Source organism: Labrus bergylta, chromosome 5 (assembly GCF_963930695.1).
Source record: "Labrus bergylta chromosome 5, fLabBer1.1, whole genome shotgun sequence".
NCBI lineage: Eukaryota > Metazoa > Chordata > Actinopteri > Labriformes > Labridae > Labrus > Labrus bergylta.
This window is the reverse complement of record NC_089199.1, coordinates 22,044,319-22,065,633: the sequence shown is the minus strand read 5'-3', so window position 1 is coordinate 22,065,633 and position 21,315 is coordinate 22,044,319. Positions and strand designations below refer to the sequence as shown.

The following is a 21,315-nucleotide window of genomic DNA, read 5'->3' as shown; positions in this document are numbered from 1 at the left end:
ATGTAAAGTGTGTGTGTGTGTGTGTGTGTGTGTGTGTGTGTGTGTGTGTGTGTGTGTGTGTGTGTGTGTGTGTGTGTGTGTGTGTGTGTGTGTGTAAACATTGTTCTCTGTTGCTCTGAGGTGCAGGAGACAGATTAGGATTGCGTTAACATAAATAAACCCCCCAAAAATGTTTCATATTTTCACTCTGCAGACACAAAATCTGCTGTCAGAGAGACGAGGGTGCTGACGTGCGTCTCATCAGCAAATCAAACTTTGAATTAGTCTGATTCCATAAGCCAAGGGGGGTGGTGTGTGTGTGTGTGTGTCAGGGGGCTTTATAAAAGGTCTGAAAGGTCGAACCTGAAGTCAGTTTAGGTGTCGGATCATCAGAGGAGCTGCTGTGTGTCGACAACAGAGACAATGTGAGTACCTTTAAACGACGCAAGTGTGTTTTTCTTTCTCCATATTTATACAAAATTTGATCATAATTGTTATAGTTTTTATTCTTGTATATTTTTTGTACTGTGTGATCCTTGTTTTCTTTTATTCTGTTGAAGTTATTTCTGTATAAAAGCAGATTTATCCTCCACGTCTGTACGGACAACATACAGCTTTCAGGCACAAATGATGACAACATTTTCCATTAAGATTTTAAAAAATAAAAAATAAATGTATCAACCCATCTGATGTGTTTTCTACTTTAAAATTAAAGCAATATCTAATTTAAATTAAATATGAACTGAACCAAATTACAATTTTGGTCCCTCAGATCTAAAAATTGTTTATATTAATTCAGGAAGGGAAAATTAGCATCTTTATATTTTTGTATAATTTGTTTTTTGGGGGTGATTAAATGCAGGATGGAGTCAAACAAACTCAGGTTATTCTGGGATGTTAATGTTGCTGCTTTAGCATCCTTCTTACTTGATATTTGTTCTGCTTTGTTGGTTCTCAGTCATCCAGGTTGGGGTACATTTGAAGCTTGATACAAAGGCATCTGTACTTTGTTGAAGATCTTGAAGACGTTTCACCTCTCCTCCTCCGACAGGCTTCTTCAGCTGTAAACTATCTGGAGCTGAAGAAGCCTTTCAGAGGAGGAGAGGTGAAACGTCTTCAAGAGCTTCAACCAAAGTCCAGTTTCCTTTGGATCAAACTTTGAACTTGTTGGGTTCCTTAAAGCAGCCAATGAATCATTCTTCTGTCTCTGTTCATGAGGAGAGATCAGAAACACAGCCGCACTTTATTATGAAGCTCCTTTTCTGCCTCTTACCTCGTTTGAAACATGTCGTTCACACACAGTTAGGGACGGATTTGTTTCCTGACATTGTGCCTCACTCACTCATTTCTACGTCTGAGTCGTGCTTCTTGTTTCTGTTTTTAATTTTTCATCGTTTTTTTCTTCTGCTCTGATCTTTAACCAAGTGTCCATGTTTTTACTGTCTTTGATATCGAGGTCGTGTCTACGCTGTTGTCTGACCCTCGACACTTTACAAAATGAGAGTTATTGCTCGATTTGTTTTCCGAGCTTTTAAATAAATGATGATGAATATGTCACATGTTTCTTTGTCAGCCTCTGATTGGCTGCACGTCTGGGGTTAAATTACTGTGAACTCTCGGGTCCAGGTGTGGTAGAGGTCTAAGACGTGCAGAAGAAAGGTCTGTTTGATACGAGTTGATTGAGCTATGACCCAAACCAGCAATTCTCAATCGACCAATCAAATCGATCAAATCGACCCTTTGCAATTTGCCATTTTTATTGACCTTGCTGATTGTTTCAGTTTTCAAATGTAGAAATGTCAGAACACTGACTTTGCTTTATTTTCTGGTGGATGATTAAACTTCTTCACCTGTAATAAAGTCACAAATATGAAAAGAAAAGGTAAATAAATCTACATATTGTTTAAGTTTCACATGTTTATGACTAAAAGAAACCCTAGAACTGTTCTGTAGTTCTCCCTCTTCTTCATCTTTTTTGAGTTTTAATGCAAGTGCTTTGTGCTGCTGTGTTTCAGAAGATGCAGACATCTCACAGACCTGTGCAGTGGCTCACTGTCATGCTTCTTATCGTCTCCACATCCGGACAGTGTGAACAGAACAAGAGGTGAGACACAGAATCTCAAAGTGCAAACTGTGAAGGCTGTTTCTTTATCACGTTGGGAGAATACAGTGGAGTGATTTTATAAATGCAGCAGCAGAAGGAAGCGTTTGGTGTGCATCTGAGAGGAATATATCACTTTAAAACAGAAGCCTACCCAAAACAGTTTCTATTGATAAATATAAATTAAATCAAGATCAAAAGGGGAAAACAAAATTTTTCAAAATGTTTGCGCCAACACTTGACCTCATCCTTCTTTAGTTCTTAAAAACAAGGCTTGTGAAAGGCTGCATTTGATTTATCTACGACTAGACCAATGACTTTGTTGATGTCATTTGCACTGGGATAGAACCAATACGAAAAGATTTCAACTAAATTCCAAAAATTCTTGTGGTTATGAAGGTTGTAGTATCATTGGGACAAGAATTTAAAACTGCTTTCACCCCCGACTGTAGCGAGCACATTAGTGCAGGATATGCAAAGTCAAAAAGAGAAAGGGAAAACATACTGCTGTTTAGAATATCAGCTTTTACTCTGACACAAAAAACTAATAACAGCCAAAGAAAATGACTCAGCGTGTATGCATCTATTGTTAATATTAATCGTTAGAATCAACAGAAACCTGCAGACTGAAAAGTTTAAAAACTGCAGTTCCTGGTGTGGCCAGTAGAGGCTGGCTACAAAAGTGAGTCAATGCCAAAAGACTGCAATGGTACAAAACTTTACTACAGGACTAAATATGATTACATCCTGGCAAAAAAAAAACTGTATTAGCTTCTATCTTCTTTCTCTACTCAGTACAACGAGGGCTGAATTTTTGTCTAACTAACCCATTAAAAAATATTTTAAGGCTTCAAGTTTGTCACTGGAACGTGGACGCTGTTAGCTGTCTGCCTGATATCTTTTAAAGTGAATGTTTGGAGGAATAATTTGGCTTGGTTTGTTTGCGGTTTGTTGCACTAACAGGCACAAGAAATCTGTGCTCCAGTTTGTTTTGGTGAGTAGAAAATCCTGTCGAGCTCGTCTTCGTGTCCACCAGCGCTCACTCTGCCTGTTTACTCATTGCACAAGAGCAAAGTCTGCAACAAACGAGAACACTCATCCGTGACAAGAATGCGCTCAACTACTCAAAGCTATTTCTGCTGCTAAGAGAATAAGAAGACTGGTAACTGTGATGCAATCACTTAGAAAAAAACCCCAAAGAAAAACAGAGTCCAATATAAGTATGGACGGTTTATTAGATAAAAGTGACAAAAGGAAATCTTATGACAACTACAAGATGGTTGAGATGGTCCACAGAAAATATTCAACCTTTCTTTTTGTCTGCCTCCCTCCACCCGACAACAGGTTTAAATGATGACGTCGTTGTTGTTGTTGAATTCTCTCTGGGCTACAGAGCTGTATGTTGAGGAATCTGGAAACATAATACATCCATAGAATTCATTTTCCACGCAGTGTGAACACGGCCAGACATAAATGACTTGCTGGATATGAGAGGAATAAATTATAAGTTTGTTAAAAAAACAAATTTTAAATGGACTTGAGTTTGTAGTTTTTTTCTAATCTTCTGACTACTCAAAGTGCTTTTACACTGCAGGTCACACCTACACATTCACACACTGATGGTAGAGGCTGCTGTGTGAAGTGACCATCAGAAGTAACTCATCCATTCATACACATTCACATGCCGACAAAGCAGCGGGAGTAACTTTGGGTCAATTGTCTTGCCCAAGGATACATTTGACATGTTGTTAGAGGAGGTGGGGATTGAACCCCCAACCTTCCAGTTGAGAGACTACTCACTCTACCAGTGAGCCACAGCCTCCCCAAGTTACAGACGTGTGTTCAGCTCAAGCACATTTACATTACTGAATTTTATGTTAGAGCAAGTTTAGCAAGAAGTCAGATATCTTTGGTTGCTCAGGTGAGAACAGGTATCCGTCCACTCGCCCTGGAAGACTTTGTGAGTTATGTGATGTAGGTGAAGTTGAGAACAAATCTGATGTATTTTTGTATTGTCCCTTTAATGATGAATTAACTAACAGAACTAACAGAACCTCTGCTCTCTCTCTCTCTCTCTGCAGTCGTCGAGCTGTAACCGAACACCAGCTGATGCACGACCGCAGCCAAAACATTCAGAGTCTCAAGAGACTCATCTGGCTGTCCAGCGCCATCGAGGGTCTCCACACAGCTCAGACCCGATCGGCCTCTTTCAACCCCTCAAAGTCCCTGAACCTGCCTGTGAGTCCTGCTGCCGAGAGCCCCCAACCCAGCCGGGTCCAGAGCCTCCTGAGAGACTTCTTTAACAATCCCTACCTGACCCAGCTGCCCGACAGAGAGCCCTGACACCACACTGATGCACAAACATGAAGCTACTGTACATACACATACAAAAAGATTTATTGTTTTTTATTTTATCAATAAAACGTAGACGGCACAACGACAATAACATCCACACTGCTCAGAATTCTGTCCAGCTGCAGACACGTTTAACGTCAGGTGACCTGTTTGCTTTTTCTCCTCCTCACTCTCTCACTGCAGCAGATAACATATTGTAGTCCTGAAGGTTTTCAGCATCATGAAGGTGGATTTAAGAGAAACACTGTTTGTCATCACTGTTCACATCACACTGATGTCGAGAGATGGACAATACAAATAAAAAGTACAAATGTTTTAGAGCATGGGGACTCATTTTTTTCCAGAAACAGAAATAAGAGACACAGAAATAGAGAAACAGAAACATACTGATATGTTTAATGAAACCTGTGTGTTTATTGTGATTGTGTACTGTCTTTATATTTGGACATGTTGAACTTGATGCTCTGGAAAGTTTGATTTTGAACTGTCATGCCAATAAAGCACTTTGAATTAGGCATTGGTGATGATTGTAAACGACCTCTCGCTGATTCATCTTCTCTGTTTGAGTTTTTTTTTTTTTTTTACATCAGCCTGATAACTGCAGACAGCGGGATAGCAAGTGTTAGATTCAGAGTCCCACAAGGGGGAGGGATACACAACATCAACAATAAAATCAGACCCAATTTAAACACAATACAAATACAGACAGGGAAAGACAAACAAATTATATGTCACATTTCTTATAAAGGCAAGCGGGGACAAGACAGGCTGTAAATGCAATTGTGTTTTATGCCATAATCTCATAACTCTTGTCGTTATAATAAAGATTAAAATAGCTTTTTTTCATCCACACACAAAAATAGTTAACTTTAACTAGTTTTTAGATTAACTTTTGCATTCAAGATTTTTTTTTTTTGTTTACTTTTCGTGACTTCATGGGCTCCGTAGTCTTCAGATATTTACTCTAATGAATGAAACATTGTTAAAACGGTCTTCCATAAAAAACACCCCAAAAAACTTTTTTCACTTAAATGTAAAAGAGAAGAAGTCCACAAATAAAAGCATTCACAAACCTACAAGGGAAGAAGGAAGGCGCTCACCTCCCTCTAAGATCAAACGGAGGGCAGAGCGATAACACGAGCAAACGTGTCAGCTAACGCGAGACTTCCGTGTCAGCTAACGCGAGACTTCCGTGTCGGCTAACGTGAACTAGCTCGCTGTGACAGCCTCAGTGACACCGGTCGAGGTGTTTCCACCTGCAGCTTCTAAACGTCGTTCCGGTGTTGAAGTCAGACAGGGGCAACTCCGAAACTCAGCGTCCACAGCGGGGTCCTGTCTGTCGACTTGAAGCTCCCTCACCGCCCCTTGGTTCTACCCGCTGATCTCGTCCTTAACTCGGCCAGGTCAGTCCGTCAGGTCGGCAGCTAGCTAGCCGTCTCTGGGTTAGCATGTCAGGCTAGCTCGGACTAGCCGCAATCTTCACCGGACGTGTCAACAGTGTGGTCTGATTTAAACAATATTCCTAAAAACGCAAGGCTATTTAAAGCAATGTGTGTATGCAGAGGTGATTTCAAGCCAGCAGCGAGTGATTCACTTTAAATAATTAAACTGACACGAGTCTTCCGCAGCTACGAAGCGAAGCGGACGTTTCGACCAGCTAATGCTAATGCTAACATCAGCAGTACTGACAGGCAGCGTTAGCAAATCCGAGGGAGCAGCTTGTTTGTTTGTTTGTTTGTTTGTTTGTTGGCAGCAGCGCATGTGTTGCTGACAGTCACAAGGGGCAGTAGATACGGTCCATGAAGAGGAGCTTTTATCTCTTCATAGTTAACAGCTCGTTAAATCCACTTTATAGCTTCTCATGGCTTTTCACTTTAATGTGAACAAACTCCTGTGATGATGATCATTATATCACAACATCTGTGACAGGACAGCTTCAGACCCAGAGGTGTCCACTGGTTTGAGGAGGGGAGGGGAGGGGGGGCAACCCTGATCACGGTTATTAAACATGCTCTTTGATTTTACAACAAGCTGTTTATCAAACATCTTTAAACACTTTGAAGAAGGAAGTGAACAATAATTTAAAAAAAAAAATGTGCTTGTTTTTTTCTGGTAGTGTTTCTGAACGCTTGTGTCCAAAATATAACAACAAACACTTGGAAACATTTACCTTGCGACAAAACCTACAAACAAAATGAGGGCAACGTTGAGGCGCAATAATCGTTTAATCTGGATCATCTACTGAACTAAATTATTTACCCAGCTCCAAACGACGAGGACACAAAACAAAACATCATGGTATGTTTGAGCTGAATGGTGACGCACACTTTAAATCGCTATTTAAATCTCCGTAAACAAAGTTATTTACACATGGGTCAAATGTCACCGAGATTATAATAGATTCAGATTTTTTTTTATTCCAGTCACTCCTGTGTTGACGATGGTCTGCAATAGAACTGACAATGTGTTATAATAATAATAATATGTTTTTTATAGCGCTTTTCTAGGAACCCAAAGACGCTTTGACAAAATATAAAACCATAAAAACAAAAAACGACGAGGACAGTACAATGAAGAAGTAATGTAGGGGGGAGGAGGCGAGTTAGTGGTTGTAAGCAGTGTTGAAGAGGTGAGTTTTGAGGGATTTCTTGAAGGGGGTGAGTGTGGGGGAGTCTCTAATGTTTTTTGGGAGTGAGTTCCAGAGGGTGGGAGCTGCACCAGAGAAAGCCCTGTCCCCTCTGGACCGAAGGTTTGTCCTGCAGGGGGGGGGACAGGAGGTTTGCATCTGCAGACCTGAGAGTGCGGGGTGGGAGTGTGTTCGTTTTCTGCCTTCTGAGGCCCTCAAAACTCTTATTGGTGCACAGTCAACATGAACACATTCTTTTTTCTTTTTTTTTAAATTCCTGCTACAACATAAACATTATCCGCCCTCATATTGGTTATCTGGGAATTTGTCTCATATTCATCTTACAGGTTCAGGTTCCAGCCGTTCCCTCGGTTTTGTGGAGCTGTATTTATTTATATGATGTCATCACAGGACAGTAAAGTTATGTGGTCTTCTTTTTCCAGGTGTTGCCTCCTCCAGCCCCATTGTGGATCTTTAGCCCCTCCGGCAGGACAGTGGCAGAGCCAGAGCCAGACCCATCGGGGACCAGACCAGCAGGCAGCAGGGCTCCATGAGTGCGACGGGGCAGCAGCAAGGGGGGGGCCTGCGTTCTCGCCGAAGCCTTGGCCGGGAGAAGGAACCCGGGCAGGGCATGGGCATGGAGGCGGCCTGCTGGCTGGCCCCCGGAGTGCTGCGCAGGCTTATCGAGCTGCCCTCACCCCCCCTGTCCCGACACCAGCTCAAGAGACTCGAGGAGCACAGGTAACCAGTGACACCTGCTCCACTGACAGAATGAGTCAAGCTATTCTTCTTCTTCTATTCTCTGTGGAGATATTTAACGTCATCTTGACAGCAAATGAGGAGATTCACTGCATTGAATTACTTCTTTTTATTCAGTTATATTCTCATACAAACAACGCGTGCGTGGCTTCATCAAATCTGAAAATCCTGCAGTTTGTCGAGTGTCCACTTGAGGCTGGCTCTAAGACCCCCAGAAGTGACATACACAGCACAGCCAAAAATGCCCGTTTTTACAGCAGAAATAAACATGTTTACAGCCTGCTACCAAAAAACAAAATAGTTCTGATATAGGTCTCAGCTCCAGCTCTCAAGCCTGTCGTTAGTTTGACTGAAAGTTAGGCTGAGACAGGATTTCCAACATGGCGGCTGCTGCTGATGATCCTCCAGAGCCCCCTGCAGGAACAGATGGGTGTCGTCACTCAGGCTTCGCCCATTAATATTTACAGACTATAGTTGGAACGACCTCCTTGTATTTTAATGGTGGATGCCTCGACCCTGTAGCTGCTTTAGGGAGCTAACATTAGCTTCTAGCATGTGAGCTAAACGCATCAGGGAAGAGTTTGATTCTTGCCCATGAAGCTGTTTGTTGCCTTCTCCCTCTTACTGATAGCTGCCCGGAGCTGCTCCGCTCAAATCACTGATTCCTGAGGGGGGGGAAATCTCACTTAAACACAAGCCAGATAAAGATGCAAATATAGTATGGGCTCAGCAGATTTATCTTGTTCCCCCTCAGGCTACTTTTTTTTCCTGCATCATAACTGCCTTCAATCCTTGTTTTGAGTTGAACTGGAGCAAAGTCAGTGCGGGAGATGGAGCAAAAATCCATTCTTTGCGCCATCCAAACTCCCTCTGCACACATGTGATGTCTTTCCAGAGCGAGTGGACGGACTGGTTCAGGGTCCTGAGGTCTCACTGTGGGCAACACGTACATCTCTCCTGTCCTCTCCTCACCAGCTTTGTTGTGTCTCTGCAGGTACAGCAGTGCTGGCCGCTCCCTGCTGGAGCCTCTGATGCAGCGCTACTGGGAGTGGTTGGTGGGACGAGTCCCCTCCTGGATCGCCCCAAACCTCATCACCATCATTGGCCTCGCCACCAATGTCTTCACCACCCTCGTGCTCGTCTACTACTGCCCCACTGCCACCGAACAGGTGAGTCACTATCGTGGCAGCGTTTATTAACTACAGCTTTTTTAAATGCTTTTTTGTATATCTTTCTAATGGTCTTTATAGCAACATTATGTAGGAATTTGGTTTGGTGCACTCTAGCGCCCCCCAAAGGTCTCCTAGTGTAACTGCAGTGCTGTTACGCCTTCCCGCCACAGACAGCGTGTATTTGTTGACAAGCAGAGGGATGGCCAAAACAAAGGCACCCTGTCGACTGACAAGGTTCAGTAATATTGCCAGATTTTCTCAAGTCTTCAGCCCAGTGTAGAGACGACTTTTGGTGTAAGATTTGTTTATTTATTTGAATTCAAGCTTGAGGCATAACTTGGGTTAGACGACTTTCTGTTAAAGCTGCTAAACACTGGACAACGATGACACTGATAACAACACAGCTTAACGTTACAGCGCAACCTCCTATGAATAATATCTGCAGGGATTTAGCCTCAGCAGAGACAGGCTAACTGGCTAGCAGCGTTAAGCCGCACACACCATTATGATGAAAGCTAGCTGCTCTGAACCTGCAGTTAGCTTCATGTTTTTGAGTGTTTCTTTGATGTGTGTGTTCCTGCAGGCTCCTCTCTGGGCGTACCTGCTCTGTGCCGTGGGTCTGTTTATCTACCAGTCACTTGATGCCATCGACGGGAAGCAGGCCAGACGCACCAACAGCAGCTCTCCACTGGGGGAGCTGTTTGACCACGGCTGTGACTCCCTCTCCACCGGTCAGTTGTTTTCCTCTTTGGTCTGTGTGTCTCTGTGAATCTGAAGCTCTTTTCATCACAGGCCTCGTGTTCCTCGTGTTTTTCTCTGCAGTGTTTGTGGTGTTGGGAACCAGTATAGCCGTTCAAATGGGAACCAACCCAGACTGGATGTTCTTCTGCTGCTTCGCCGGGATGTTCATGTTCTACTGCGCCCACTGGCAGACATACGTGTCAGGAACTCTGCGCTTCGGCATGTGAGTCAACAACAACACCACCCCCCGCTTTTTTAAGCTAGATATCTTAGGAGTACCGATCCAGTTCTTAGCATGTCTGAGTGACGTTCATTATCCGAAACTTCTAAATACATTTTGTCATAATTAGGGCTGTCAAAACAACGCGTTAGTTTGATGAGAAGTGAATTGTTACTTTCACTCTCTCACTTTTGATAACATGAAAAAAGGAGTCACATTAAAATGTGGACGCTTAAAGGGACAGGCAGCGGAAATTAGCATTTGCTATAAATGCTGTGGAGCAGTGCATTGGTAAAGTGTTGTTCAGTTCTCCATGTATACTGCATCAATATCTGCCAAATAAACCAGAGAAGAAGAAGAGGATAAAACCAGGTGGAAACAGAGTTATGCAGTAAATCTGCCTTTAATGTAATCATTCTCATTTTACCGATATATGCAAATAATTGTTTACAAAGCCTTTAAATAATTAGATTATTTTTTAATTGATTGACAGCACTAGTCATAACATTTTGCCGTATGATTTAACATGAATGCGATCGGTTCAGTGACTCACTTATCAAGATTTCAAACTGGGTGTTGAGTCAACTTTGGAGAGAAGAAGAAATTGCCGGCTCACTCACTCTGAAGACCAGAGATCTTCTTCAGCTGACGAAGTTTTTGTGGCATTTAAAAACGTGTGCGGGCACATCTTCTTCTCTCTGATGTTTTCATATTACCCTGCACCTACTTGATGTGTGTATGGCCCGCCCTGCTCTCTGTTGAGTAAACCCTCGCCCCCTCCCCTCCCCCCCAGCAGCGGTTAGTTTGACAGAGAGCCGGTGGAAATGGTGCACCTTTTCTTCTCTGCTCGCTGCCATTTTAAAAAAGCACAAAAGAAAAGACAAAAACAAGTTCTACGTTCAGACGATGTAGTCAGAACTGTAACCCTGGATGTCCCTGTGACGTGTCCTTAAACACACCTGCAGTTATCACTTCCTGCCATAGGTGGCACCAAAGACAACCAAACAGAACAGAAGTTGCTCTTTGATTTTCACTCATTATGTGAAATTTATTTATAGTATCCAGTGTAGATTTGTGGGTCTTTGTGTTATGATAGGTTGAATGTTGGCCTCAGTAAATGTGGATGTATTCTGTGTGTAGATTTGACATAACAGAGGTGCAGCTCTGTCTAGCAGGATTACAGATGCTCACAGCCTCTGTGGGTCCTTCTCTGTGGAACATGATGGTAAACCTCCTGACTGCTGCTGCCGCTGCCTCTGCATGGCTCGCTGCTGCCTCCTTCCACAATGTCTGAGCAATCAATTTCAGTTCAGCCTGTTCTACTTAAAGCTGTGGTCAGTGACATGCAGCTGGTCAGCCAATCAGAAGCTGCAGCTGGAGGAGATTGATAGTTTGCAAACTGCCTGATCTTGGACAAAACCTTTGACCTTTTTTTATTTGAGTAAATATTTTCTTTTCTTATCAAAACTCTATTTGATCCTGTTTTTGAGGTGTTCAGCATTTTTGCGTCCGTCCCATTGGCTTAATTTTTCAACTTCTTTTATAGAGGTTTAGCTTAGCATAAAGAGTGGGCGTGGATGAAAACAGCTAGCCTGGTTAAAAAAAAAAAACTAAAACACCTCCTATGTTTATTGTTTTACGCATAGTGTGTCTTCTTTATTTCGTCCAAACACAAACGGAAATGTCAAAAGGACGACTTGCGGTTTTTATAGGAACTTATGTTCAGGTGATGCACGCTAGTAGCTGCTTGAAGTCGACAACAAAAAGCCTAAACATTTTCTGAAGTCATTAATAAAAACATTTAGTGACAAGTCCTTTATGTGTAGAAAGAAACCCAGAGACATATTACTCATTCAGCTAATTCCCAGTTAAACCTCCAGCTTTACATTAAATCAGCACAGTGATAAAAACCTGCAGAAGAAGACGTCAGCGTCCCGTCAGCTCGGAATCTTGTGGAAGGAAGGCAGCAGGATGAGTGTGTTCGCTGGTAGATGTCACTAATCCTTACTTGTCAAATCTCTCTGCTCTCTCCTCCCACTCAGCATTGATGTGACTGAGGTGCAAATCTTCATAATAATCATGTATTTGCTGGCCGCCGTGGGAGGATCAGCTTTTTGGCAGTCACTGGTAATTGTGATTGGTTCTAATTCCTACAGATTGAGCTTGAATGTTTGTGTGGTAATTCTGTAATGATGTTGGTATTTAAAGTGCTGCTCTAACCATCTTGTTGACTGTAATTGTAAAAACTAAAATATAAAGAATTTCATTTCGAACACATTTAGGCTCAGTCCCATTTCAACCCTAACCCTTAGACCCTTAGCCACTTAGCCACTTAGCCCCTCGTTTTCGAGTTCCACTTCACCCCTTTGAACAGAGCGTCAAGGGATAGTGGTGAAATCTGGGAGAACCCTTCAAGAGCCTGATGCGTCATCAGTAGTCGTAATGCAATGACGTAAAAGGATGCGACAAAGTTGCTGCTCTTTCTTAAAATGCAGAAAAAACAAACAATTTTGTTCACGCATTTTCTGAAGAAAAGGGCGATCGTACATTGGAACATCATTAAACTAAGATAATGTTAATGTTGTCATAATTTACAGATCTCATAAACGAAGGAAATTCTACAATTCACTTACCGGTAACAGACACTTTCATCCAAAGCGACTTACATCAGAGATTAGGAACAACACAAGCAAGGATCTAGAAAAGAGGAGACATTCTGGGAGATGACTCTGTTTGGAGTGTGTCTCTGATGGATCTCTTTTTAAAGAGCCAAGTAGCCCTAACACTTCACCCTACCCCTAAGGGCTAAGTGGTGAAATGGGACTGAGCCTTACTGTTTTCTATCATTAATTTATGATGCTTTTATTAAGGATGGAAAGCTGAATGTTGTCTGTAAAGTTTCTGTATGATCACATTTTCGGTTGTAGAAATCTGTGTTGTTTTATCTTCCTAACTTTTAGCGTCTTAATGTTTGACTTTTTTAGATTCCGATCCTAAACGTCCAGATGAAAATGGTTCCGGCCATCTGCACTTTTTTAGGAGCCATCTTCTCCTGCACCAATTACTTCAGAGTTATTTTCACAGGAGGTGTGGGCAAAAACGGATCCACAATAGCAGTAAGTGACCTCAGCTCGGTTCACTTTTGATCAACAGTCCCAACTCCAAAATCCTCTCCCTCCACCCTGAACTCAGCTCTGGGCTTTTAAGCACTGAGGCCAGGTGCACCTCACTGAGAAGCTTCACCTGAGCAGAGCTGGAGACAAGAAGAGGGGAACATACAGCCGTAACATCAGATACAAATGTAGGGATGTAACGACAACTCGCGGTGTAATCACAACGATTGCAACCAAGAGGCATCACTCGGAAGTGGCTGCAGATAAACCCAACGTCAGAGGACGATTGGATTGCAATTGTTGACCAAATAAACTGCATGGAGAGACTGATTTTCTCCTTGAGGTTACGATCTGACCAATTTATAAAAAACTGGGAAAAACTGAACAGAACTTTTTTATGTCTGGCCTGTGTAACCGTAAAAAAAACACTCAGTTTAAACCAGCAGAGGGCGCTGTGTGCTGTTTGGCTTCTCTTGTTCGACGTCAGCCGACACTTACCTTAGCTTAATCTTGAAGCTATTTATGTTGTTTTTTCTGCTCTGTGGTCCCTCTGTTACCTTTATCTTCCACCTGTATGTGTTGTATTGCTGTTAAATAGAACAGTTCATTAAATAAAATACATTTTAAAGTAAGCGTGATGCGCTTTAGTAACATTTTGAAACGCTTCAGTCATGACCACCAGCAGATCTGCAGCATGTTTTCCTCTGACGTTTAAACACTGCTGTCTTTGTTCTTGTGTGTCTGTCCTCAGGGAACCAGCGTCCTCTCCCCCGTCTTACATATTGGTTCGGTTATAATTTTGGCGATGATGATTTACAAGAAGTCTGCAGTCCAACTCTTCGAGAAGCATCCGTGTCTTTATATCCTCGCATTTGGCTTCGTCTCGGCCAAAATCACCAATAAATTAGTCGTAAGTCAAACTCCTCTTTAAAGTATGTTTCACATGTTATGCAGAGATAAGAACACAGTGAGTTTGTGTGAAAGTATTCATCTCTGTGTATTAGCTTTGTACAAATACTGGAACGAGAAGGAGAGGTAAGATTTGGAAAAGGTCAAAGGTCAGATAAGCTCCACCAGAAAGAGAGAAATAAATCTGATTTGTTGCGATCAAAGAAAGTTAGAGGGTCGTGTTTGATGCCGACTGTTTGTGTGTCTTTTGTCCGCAGGTAGCGCATATGACAAAAAGTGAGATGCATCTCCACGATTTAGCCTTCCTGGGACCAGGACTACTGTTCCTGGATCAGTATTTCAATAGTTTTATTGACGAGTACCTGGTGCTATGGATTGCATTGGTAAGATCAAACATCATGTAATGAATGTATTCATGTAGTATCCATGTTTAAAGGTCACATATTCTCCTCCTCTTCATCCAGTTTAAATAAGTCTCAGAGCTCCCCAAAACATGTCTGTGAAGTTTCTTGTTCTAAATCCACTCTGATCCTGTATTTGATCATGTATATAAACCCCTCTATTTCAGCCCTGCTCAGAACAGGCTGTTTCTGTGTCTGTACCTTTAAATATGTAAATGAGCTGTGTCTGACCACGCCCCCTCTCTGGAAGGGCTTGGGTGTACTCGGTCTTTCTCCCTCCATGTCCTATTGTTTATGGTGAGAAGGCAGACTCAGAGGGCAGAACAAACACCTAGCTGTGGGAGTGTCACCCACCTGGGGGAGGGGTTACTGCCCTTTGTGATGTCATGAAGGAAAAATCTCCAAACGGCCTGTTTGAGCACACATTTTCTGAAAAGTGGAGCAGGCTAAAGATGGAGAGGATGGACTTTTCTCATGATTGGGGGGTTTGTAGACAGACTAGAGACACATGTTAGAGTTAGAGAAACATGGTGAGGAGTATTTTGAGTATGTGACCTTAAATAAGAGGTGTTGATATTAGGTCAGTTGTGGATGACAGTTTGTGTAGAAGCACTTCATTTGAAAACATCCACCATCAGCCAGCTCTTGAATATATTGTGCATGAAAAAACAAACTTCCTTTTAACGGAGAGTCCTCGAACACAACTAGATGAGATGTTCAAGTTTACACTCAGAATGGTTGTAGGTTTTATTTTAAGCTTTCCTTCATGTCAAGAGTAAGTCTGAAGGACTCTTTGAGGACTGAGATAACGATAAGCGATCTGTAAATAGACGAGAATTAAATGCAGTGTGTAAATTCTGCCACCAGGGGGCTCTCGATCAAAATGATACCAAAAGATGACGCTGAGCAGGCGTTGCTTCTTTACCCTGTTTTCTTATTTACTGCGCTAAATTCAGACTTTAGTGATGTGTTGAATGTGAACTCATTCTTCTGCCTGTAAAGAGTGACTCTCTCTCTCTCTCTCTCTCTCTCCGCAGATCATTTCCTTTTTCGACTTGGTGCGTTACTGTGTCAGTGTTTGCAACCAGATTGCCTGCCATCTTCACATTTTCGTTTTCAAAATCAAGCCTTGTTCGGTGCTCAGCTCCGCTCCTCACTGAGGACTTGCCCGGCGGCGGCGGCGGCGGCGGCGGCGGCGGCGGCGGCGGCGGCGGCGGCAACGGCCATTACTGACTCTGTCCCTCCTCCCTGTTAGCCGCACTCATCTTCTCCTCCCGCTGTTTTCCACGTAGAGACGCAGAGGACGGCGACGGCGACGTGGTGTAAAAGTATGTGCTTCTGCCAACTGAATGTGAGGACAAATAATATATACTAAGATACTGGAGTATTACTGTCATTGTTTTCCTTTTTCTTCATCTTCTGCCCGTTATTAAGAATCTTCTGACAGACTGACGGTGACGCACAGAGCGGATGTTTTCAGGAGAGTACGGGTGCTACTCAGTCTGTTCACAGAGGAGTTTTAACTGTCGCAAAGAACATGTATAGGAAACCAATCAAACTCTTTGCTTACATGATTATAATTTTTGTAACATTTGCATAACTTAACCTTTTTGCTATTGTAAATACCAAAACTGTCACTGTGTGTGTGTGTGTGTGTGTGTGTGTTTGTGTTTGTGTGAGTGTGTGTGTGTGCTTAAAGTTACAAATCCTGCTCGGACACATTTATAAATCTTTTCCTTCATGTTTTTGATTTTTTTTTTTTTTTTTTTTTTTTTTAAACAACTCGAGCACATTTCACTCACTTGTCAGCAGCTTGTGTTTTAGGAGGAAACATGATGTAAACGTTATTTCTTTACATATCTGAATGTTCTCATCGTAAGGAAAAAAGAAAAAGCGGCAGATGTTTTCTCTGCCTGTTACGTTGTTGAGAGTTCTTTTAGGGTTCCTCCAATCTGTTGGGATTGTGTTTATTTATTGTCATATGTGAGTCACATTATGAAATGAGTTTGGTAGGTTGACGCTCAAAGGAGGGTTTGTTGCCTTGACACTTTATTTTATGTAAATAAGACGTGACGTGCACAAAAAAGGAAAAGCATTCTCGCGTTACAAAGTTATGGAAACTCAAAGGTCTGATACGTCTGCTACGGATCAAACGTTCAGAAGTGAGAGCCTTTCTCACATTTTACAGTTACTGAGGAAAATATTGTTTTAAAGTGGAGCAGCTGTGAGTTAGTTAAACTCTCCGTCTGATGTTTTGGTTTCACTTCCTGCTCTCTTTTACTTTACGTCCCTCGTCTTCTCATCGTGTTGTTTTTAGTATTTAGTGTCAATAAATCCCATGAAAATAGAAAGTAGAGCGCTGCAGGAAGAAGAGCAAAGACCCAGAGCTCACATGAACTGATCAGATTAAAGTCTTCTGATTGGATCTTAAAACCAGGATGTTCAAAAGAAGAAAAAGATTAGAAAACTGGATAAGTTCAGGTTATTTAATTTTTTTTCTTGGTCTTGATAACACCTCCAGTTTGTGTTAAATTTTGTCGTATGATCTTGATAACTTTGATCCCCCCCCCCTCAAAGACTCTGAATGATCCTGATCCCAGCAGAGGACTGGATCCAGTCTGGATGACAAAAACAAAACAAAAAACGTCACATTGGAGGGGGGAGGATAAAACATTTTACTAAGGGGTGCCTGTTGTCTAGTGGTTGGTGTGTCGACCCATGTGCAGGGGCTGTAGTCCTCAGCCGAGCGGCTGCATGTTGTTCGCGACTCTCTCCCTCTGATGTCTGTCTCTGTCCACACTCCTGTCTCAGCTCAAAAAGCCCCAAAATACACTTTAAAAAAAACATCATACTAAATAGTGTTCATTTAAAAACATAAAATTTCATTTAAAGCAGCACTGACACCTTCTCAGTTGGTGTGGATTTGGCGCCCTCTGTGGACAAAGTGCAGTATTTCATTCTATTTATTGTTGAGCATTAGACAATCATTAAAAGTCTGTATCTAGATCAGGTGGATCCTGTCCTGGTTTTCTTTGATAAAACCAGACAAAAGTGATCTGGATTACCTGATCCTGATCAGTCAAACAATTTGATATCCAAACCCTGGTCCTTCTCATCCTGATGAAACCTTTTGAACCTTTTGGCCCTGGAGAAAGTGTTAAGTAAATGTTTTTCCTGAACATGACTGAGATACGTCGAGGCAAGCGTGAAGAAGAAGCGACTAAACGATCGTCACGCTGAACAAATCGACAATGTTGAATTTCGACTGACTGCTTTGTAGTTTTCTTATCGTTTTACTAACAGGGATCACGATTCTTTAAAATTAATAGGAGCGATTATCTAAGTATGGTTCTGAACAAAACATTTGAGTATCACAAAGATCAGGTTTTACTCCGAACAGGATGGAGAAGTACAGTTGTTTTGTGTTTTCATGGGATTTATTGACATTTAAAACCTTAAAAACAAACCTGTAACTGTTGTCTGTTTAAACATCTCAAGCCTTCCTCCTGAACAAACTCACTTCATAAAAGTTGATGTTAGGGTGCCGGTAACCTAGTGGTTAGTGCGCGTGCCCCACGTACAGAGGCTGTAGTCTTCCAAGCGGGTGGCCCAGGTTCAAATCCGACCTGTGGCTCCTTTCCCCTCGCTCTCTCTTCCTGATTTCCCGCTCTTATTTACGCTCCTATCTCTGAAAAGACAAAAAAGTCATCTTTAAAAAAAGCTAATGTTTAATCTGCTTGACATTGTGTTTCCTCTCAATCACACCTGCTGATGGAGAACAGGTGCACATAGACTGAATGTGTAGGAGATGAGGTCACCGTGATGACATCACAGTTTCTGAGGGAGGGTTGCTGACGGAACATAAAAACATGTTCGTTTGGCGTTGCTGCTTTTCTGATACAGTCGCACGCCTCACGTGCTTAATGTTGCTGTTGCTGCTGCTGCTGCTGGAGAGACTCCACAGCGAGGGGGGCGGTTTGCTAAGAAGAACATAATGCTCGTTCTTAACGACAGAGTTAAGGTTTTTGTTTTCGCATATTGTGCCTGTTTGATGAGTTTATGTTTTGTCACGTGCACACCGGGTACTGAGCAGCTAGAGTTTGTGTGAAAATATTGGTGAAAAAAAACAAAAAAAACTCAACGCCGAGAGCAGACTAATGTGAGACTGACCAGATGTGTTCAGGTGCAGGCTGCTTTTGTCGTAAACCGCAGTGATCTGAAAGCAGCTGTTCCCATCTACATACCCCCCCGCCCCCGCCCAGTGTTAAAGGGTCGTTTCCACAATTCACACAAACATCGTCCTCAAATGCCTTGGGGTTGAATTATTATAACGTATTAGAAAATAATCAAGAATGTTACACAGTATATAAAATAAAGATGTAATAACCTGAGAAGAAAAAGTTGTATTTCATGTAACTGTTATAGAGTTTAAAAAGTCATATCCCATATTAAGTTTGATTTCACAATAAAACGCTGACAGAAGGTAACATGAACTGGCCGTCGATATTTTAAAAGATGTAATATATTGATCATTAAAGTGATACTTTGTGGTGAAAAAAACAGACGTGATAGTTTGACTAAAGCGTTTAAATTATTCAGACTTTATTAGATTAAATTTATTACAAGAAAACATTTGAAATGTCTAGAGGGAAAGTTAGATATATTTTAAAATATAATTTGAAAAAAGTTTTATTACAAACCCAACGGTGAATAAATGATTGTGTGTAAAAACCTACAGGACAAAATTGTGAGAACAATTAAGAGTTAAAAGTCAATTGCATGTTTCAAAAACAAAATTATTTTTTTTAAAGGTCACATATTATTCAAAATACACTTCACCATGTTTCTCTAACTCTAACATGTGTCTCTAGTCTGAGAATAATGAGAAAAGTCCATCCCTCGTCTTTTGCCTGCTCCACTTTTCAGAAAATGTGTGCTCAAACAGGCCGTTTGGAGATTTTCCCTTCATGACATCACAAAGGGCAGTAACCCCTCCCCCAGGTGGGTGACACTCCCACAGCTAGGTGTTTGTTCTGCCCTCTGAGTCTGCCTTCTCACCATTAACAATAGGACATGGAGCGAGAAAGCCAAAGCCCTTCCAGAGAGGGGGGGGGCGTGGTCAGACACAGCTCATTTACATTTAAAGGTACAGATACAGAAACAGACTGTTCTGAGCAGGGCTGAAATAGAGGGGTTTATAGGCATGATCAAATACAGGATCAGAGTGGATTTAGAGCAAGAAACTTCACAGACATGTTTTGAGGAGCTCTGAGACTTATTTACACTGTTTGAAGAGAAGGAGAATATGTGACCTTTAATAATAAAAATACTGGGATTGAAAGATGAGGAAAAGCTGATCTGTTAAGTGGATCGAGTTTTAACCTTTGTGAGCTTTTATTAGCCAGAACAAAGCGGGGGATTTTCAGGATTTTGTGGCAATAAATAATCAATAAAATGTAAAACTCTGAACGATTTAATCCGCCTTTGTTTTAGTTTAAAAAAAAAAAAACTCCTTGAGAATCATGTGAACGGACCGTTTAAAGGATCTCAGTGTTTATGTCCCTAAAGGTCCGATTTGTGTTAACAGATGACTTTGGCGTTCATTATGTGGTACAAAATATCTACAGTTATTCCTATGTCACATTTTATTATTTATCTTTAATTTTTTTTAACTCAGTAAAAGTATGTCTTTTGACTTTTGTTGTTTTTTTGGAGGTGAAGCCCTAACTTGCATGTGTACCATGCTGCTGTACAGTTTGTATTAAAGCAGGAGATTTCTTATGTTTAACCCTCAACTCAACAACTTCTCAAAGAAGAAAAAAAATAAAAATAAGAAAAAACTGTGATACAACTTTAACGGCTCATTAGTAACTGATCGTACTCGCGTTCTTAGTAAAAGTTTGCCTTAAAATCAATTAGCTTAGTTTTTGTTTTGTACAGAGAAGAGCATGTTGTCATTGTGTGTGTCTCTGCCGTCTTTGTATAAAAGTTTGTTTTCTGTTGGCCAGACTGCCCAGCTCAGGTATATCACCAGTGTGCAGGACAGACAAGTGTGTAAGAAGAGGACATTAACGAGATCACCTGAAAATCTCTCCTTCACCTTCAAATGCAAATAAATTTCATACTACCACCTGGAACGAGGCTCTGCTTGTGTTTTTAATGGAAACTGTCAACCAGAGGGATTTATTTCCTCGTCAATGAAGAAGTGGTAAACTGTATAGCTTTTTCTAGTCTTCTGCCTACTCAAAGCGCTTTTACACCGCAGGTAACACCCATTGATTCATCGACCAAACATTGTGAGAAATTCTGTTTATTTGATGGATTGCCCCTTGAGATGAACCATCTCGTTTTCGAGGGGGTCCAACACAGAAACAAAAACACAACAGTACAGTGTGATACAGACAGTCAAGCACAAAATACACACATAAACATAAAGGCTCTCGAACACCCATCCGCCCTCGTATCCCTCCCGCAAAGCCACAGCACCCACACAAAGTCATCAGAGGTAGACGCACATAGTGACATATGCAATCAAGATATTAGAGGGGTAAGAAGACATTACCATTAGAAGCAGCAGCATGGTTTTGTGAGAAAAGGTAGCAGTGATTTCTTAAAAATGTGTAGTGAATTTATTGTTCTGTTATGTTTATAGGTAGATTGTTCCAGTCAGAGGGAGGGAACATTGTAAATATACAAACGTACTAATACAAACATAAAATCTTGAGATGAATAGGAGCAGAAAGAAGAATAATCTTATAGAATCTGCCCCTCTTTCACAAGGCATTTAATTTATAAAAACGTAAATTCGGTGTAAGACACGTTCACCCTTGTTGCAGCCGGAGGTCACCTGCAGTTCCCGTTGAGGTCAAACTTAACCCTCCTCCACACGCGCTGTCCTGCGAGGCAACACTTAGGGGAAAATTGCCCCTCACCATATTT

At 41.7% G+C, this 21,315-nt stretch overlaps 2 protein-coding genes across 4 annotated transcripts; both read left to right on the top strand.

Annotated features, from left to right (window-relative positions):
* The first annotated feature begins 293 nt into the window (after positions 1-293).
* On the top strand, positions 294-4,950 carry pth4 (parathyroid hormone 4). Of its 2 annotated transcripts, none has more exons than XM_020627537.2 (3): positions 294-404; positions 1,995-2,083; positions 4,162-4,950. In XM_020627537.2, exons 2-3 carry the CDS (start codon positions 1,998-2,000, stop codon positions 4,421-4,423), a joined length of 348 nt encoding a protein of 115 aa, XP_020483193.2. In that variant the 5' UTR covers positions 294-404; positions 1,995-1,997; the 3' UTR covers positions 4,424-4,950. The 2 variants fall into 2 exon arrangements, with proteins under 2 accessions (XP_020483193.2, XP_065811260.1); XM_065955188.1 differs by having other exon boundaries at positions 366-404; positions 1,998-2,083.
* A 664-nt stretch (positions 4,951-5,614) lies between these two features.
* cept1b (choline/ethanolamine phosphotransferase 1b) lies at positions 5,615-20,513 on the top strand. Of its 2 annotated transcripts, none has more exons than XM_065955186.1 (10): positions 5,615-5,838; positions 7,505-7,802; positions 8,815-8,989; positions 9,576-9,723; positions 9,815-9,956; positions 11,094-11,178; positions 12,938-13,069; positions 13,818-13,976; positions 14,233-14,358; positions 15,414-20,513. In XM_065955186.1, exons 2-10 carry the CDS (start codon positions 7,612-7,614, stop codon positions 15,534-15,536), a joined length of 1,281 nt encoding a protein of 426 aa, XP_065811258.1. In that variant the 5' UTR covers positions 5,615-5,838; positions 7,505-7,611; the 3' UTR covers positions 15,537-20,513. The 2 variants fall into 2 exon arrangements, with proteins under 2 accessions (XP_065811258.1, XP_020486360.1); XM_020630704.3 differs by lacking the exon at positions 11,094-11,178 and adding an exon at positions 11,996-12,080 and having other exon boundaries at positions 5,618-5,838.
* Positions 20,514-21,315: the final 802 nt, after the last annotated feature.

What these genes read in the sequence shown, in the direction of transcription:
- cept1b (XM_065955186.1), top strand. Translation starts at nt 7,612, where the DNA reads ATGAGTGCGACGGGGCAGCAGCAAGGGGGGGGCCTGCGTTCTCGCCGA. An exon ending in CTGTGACTCCCTCTCCACCG is followed by an intron (nt 9,724 to 9,814) that starts GTCAGTTGTTTT and finishes TTTTCTCTGCAG; the next exon opens with TGTTTGTGGTGTTGGGAACC. An exon ending in AAATCACCAATAAATTAGTC is followed by an intron (nt 13,977 to 14,232) that starts GTAAGTCAAACT and finishes TTTTGTCCGCAG; the next exon opens with GTAGCGCATATGACAAAAAG.
- pth4 (XM_020627537.2), top strand. Translation starts at nt 1,998, where the DNA reads ATGCAGACATCTCACAGACCTGTGCAGTGGCTCACTGTCATGCTTCTT. An exon ending in CAGTGTGAACAGAACAAGAG is followed by an intron (nt 2,084 to 4,161) that starts GTGAGACACAGA and finishes CTCTCTCTGCAG; the next exon opens with TCGTCGAGCTGTAACCGAAC.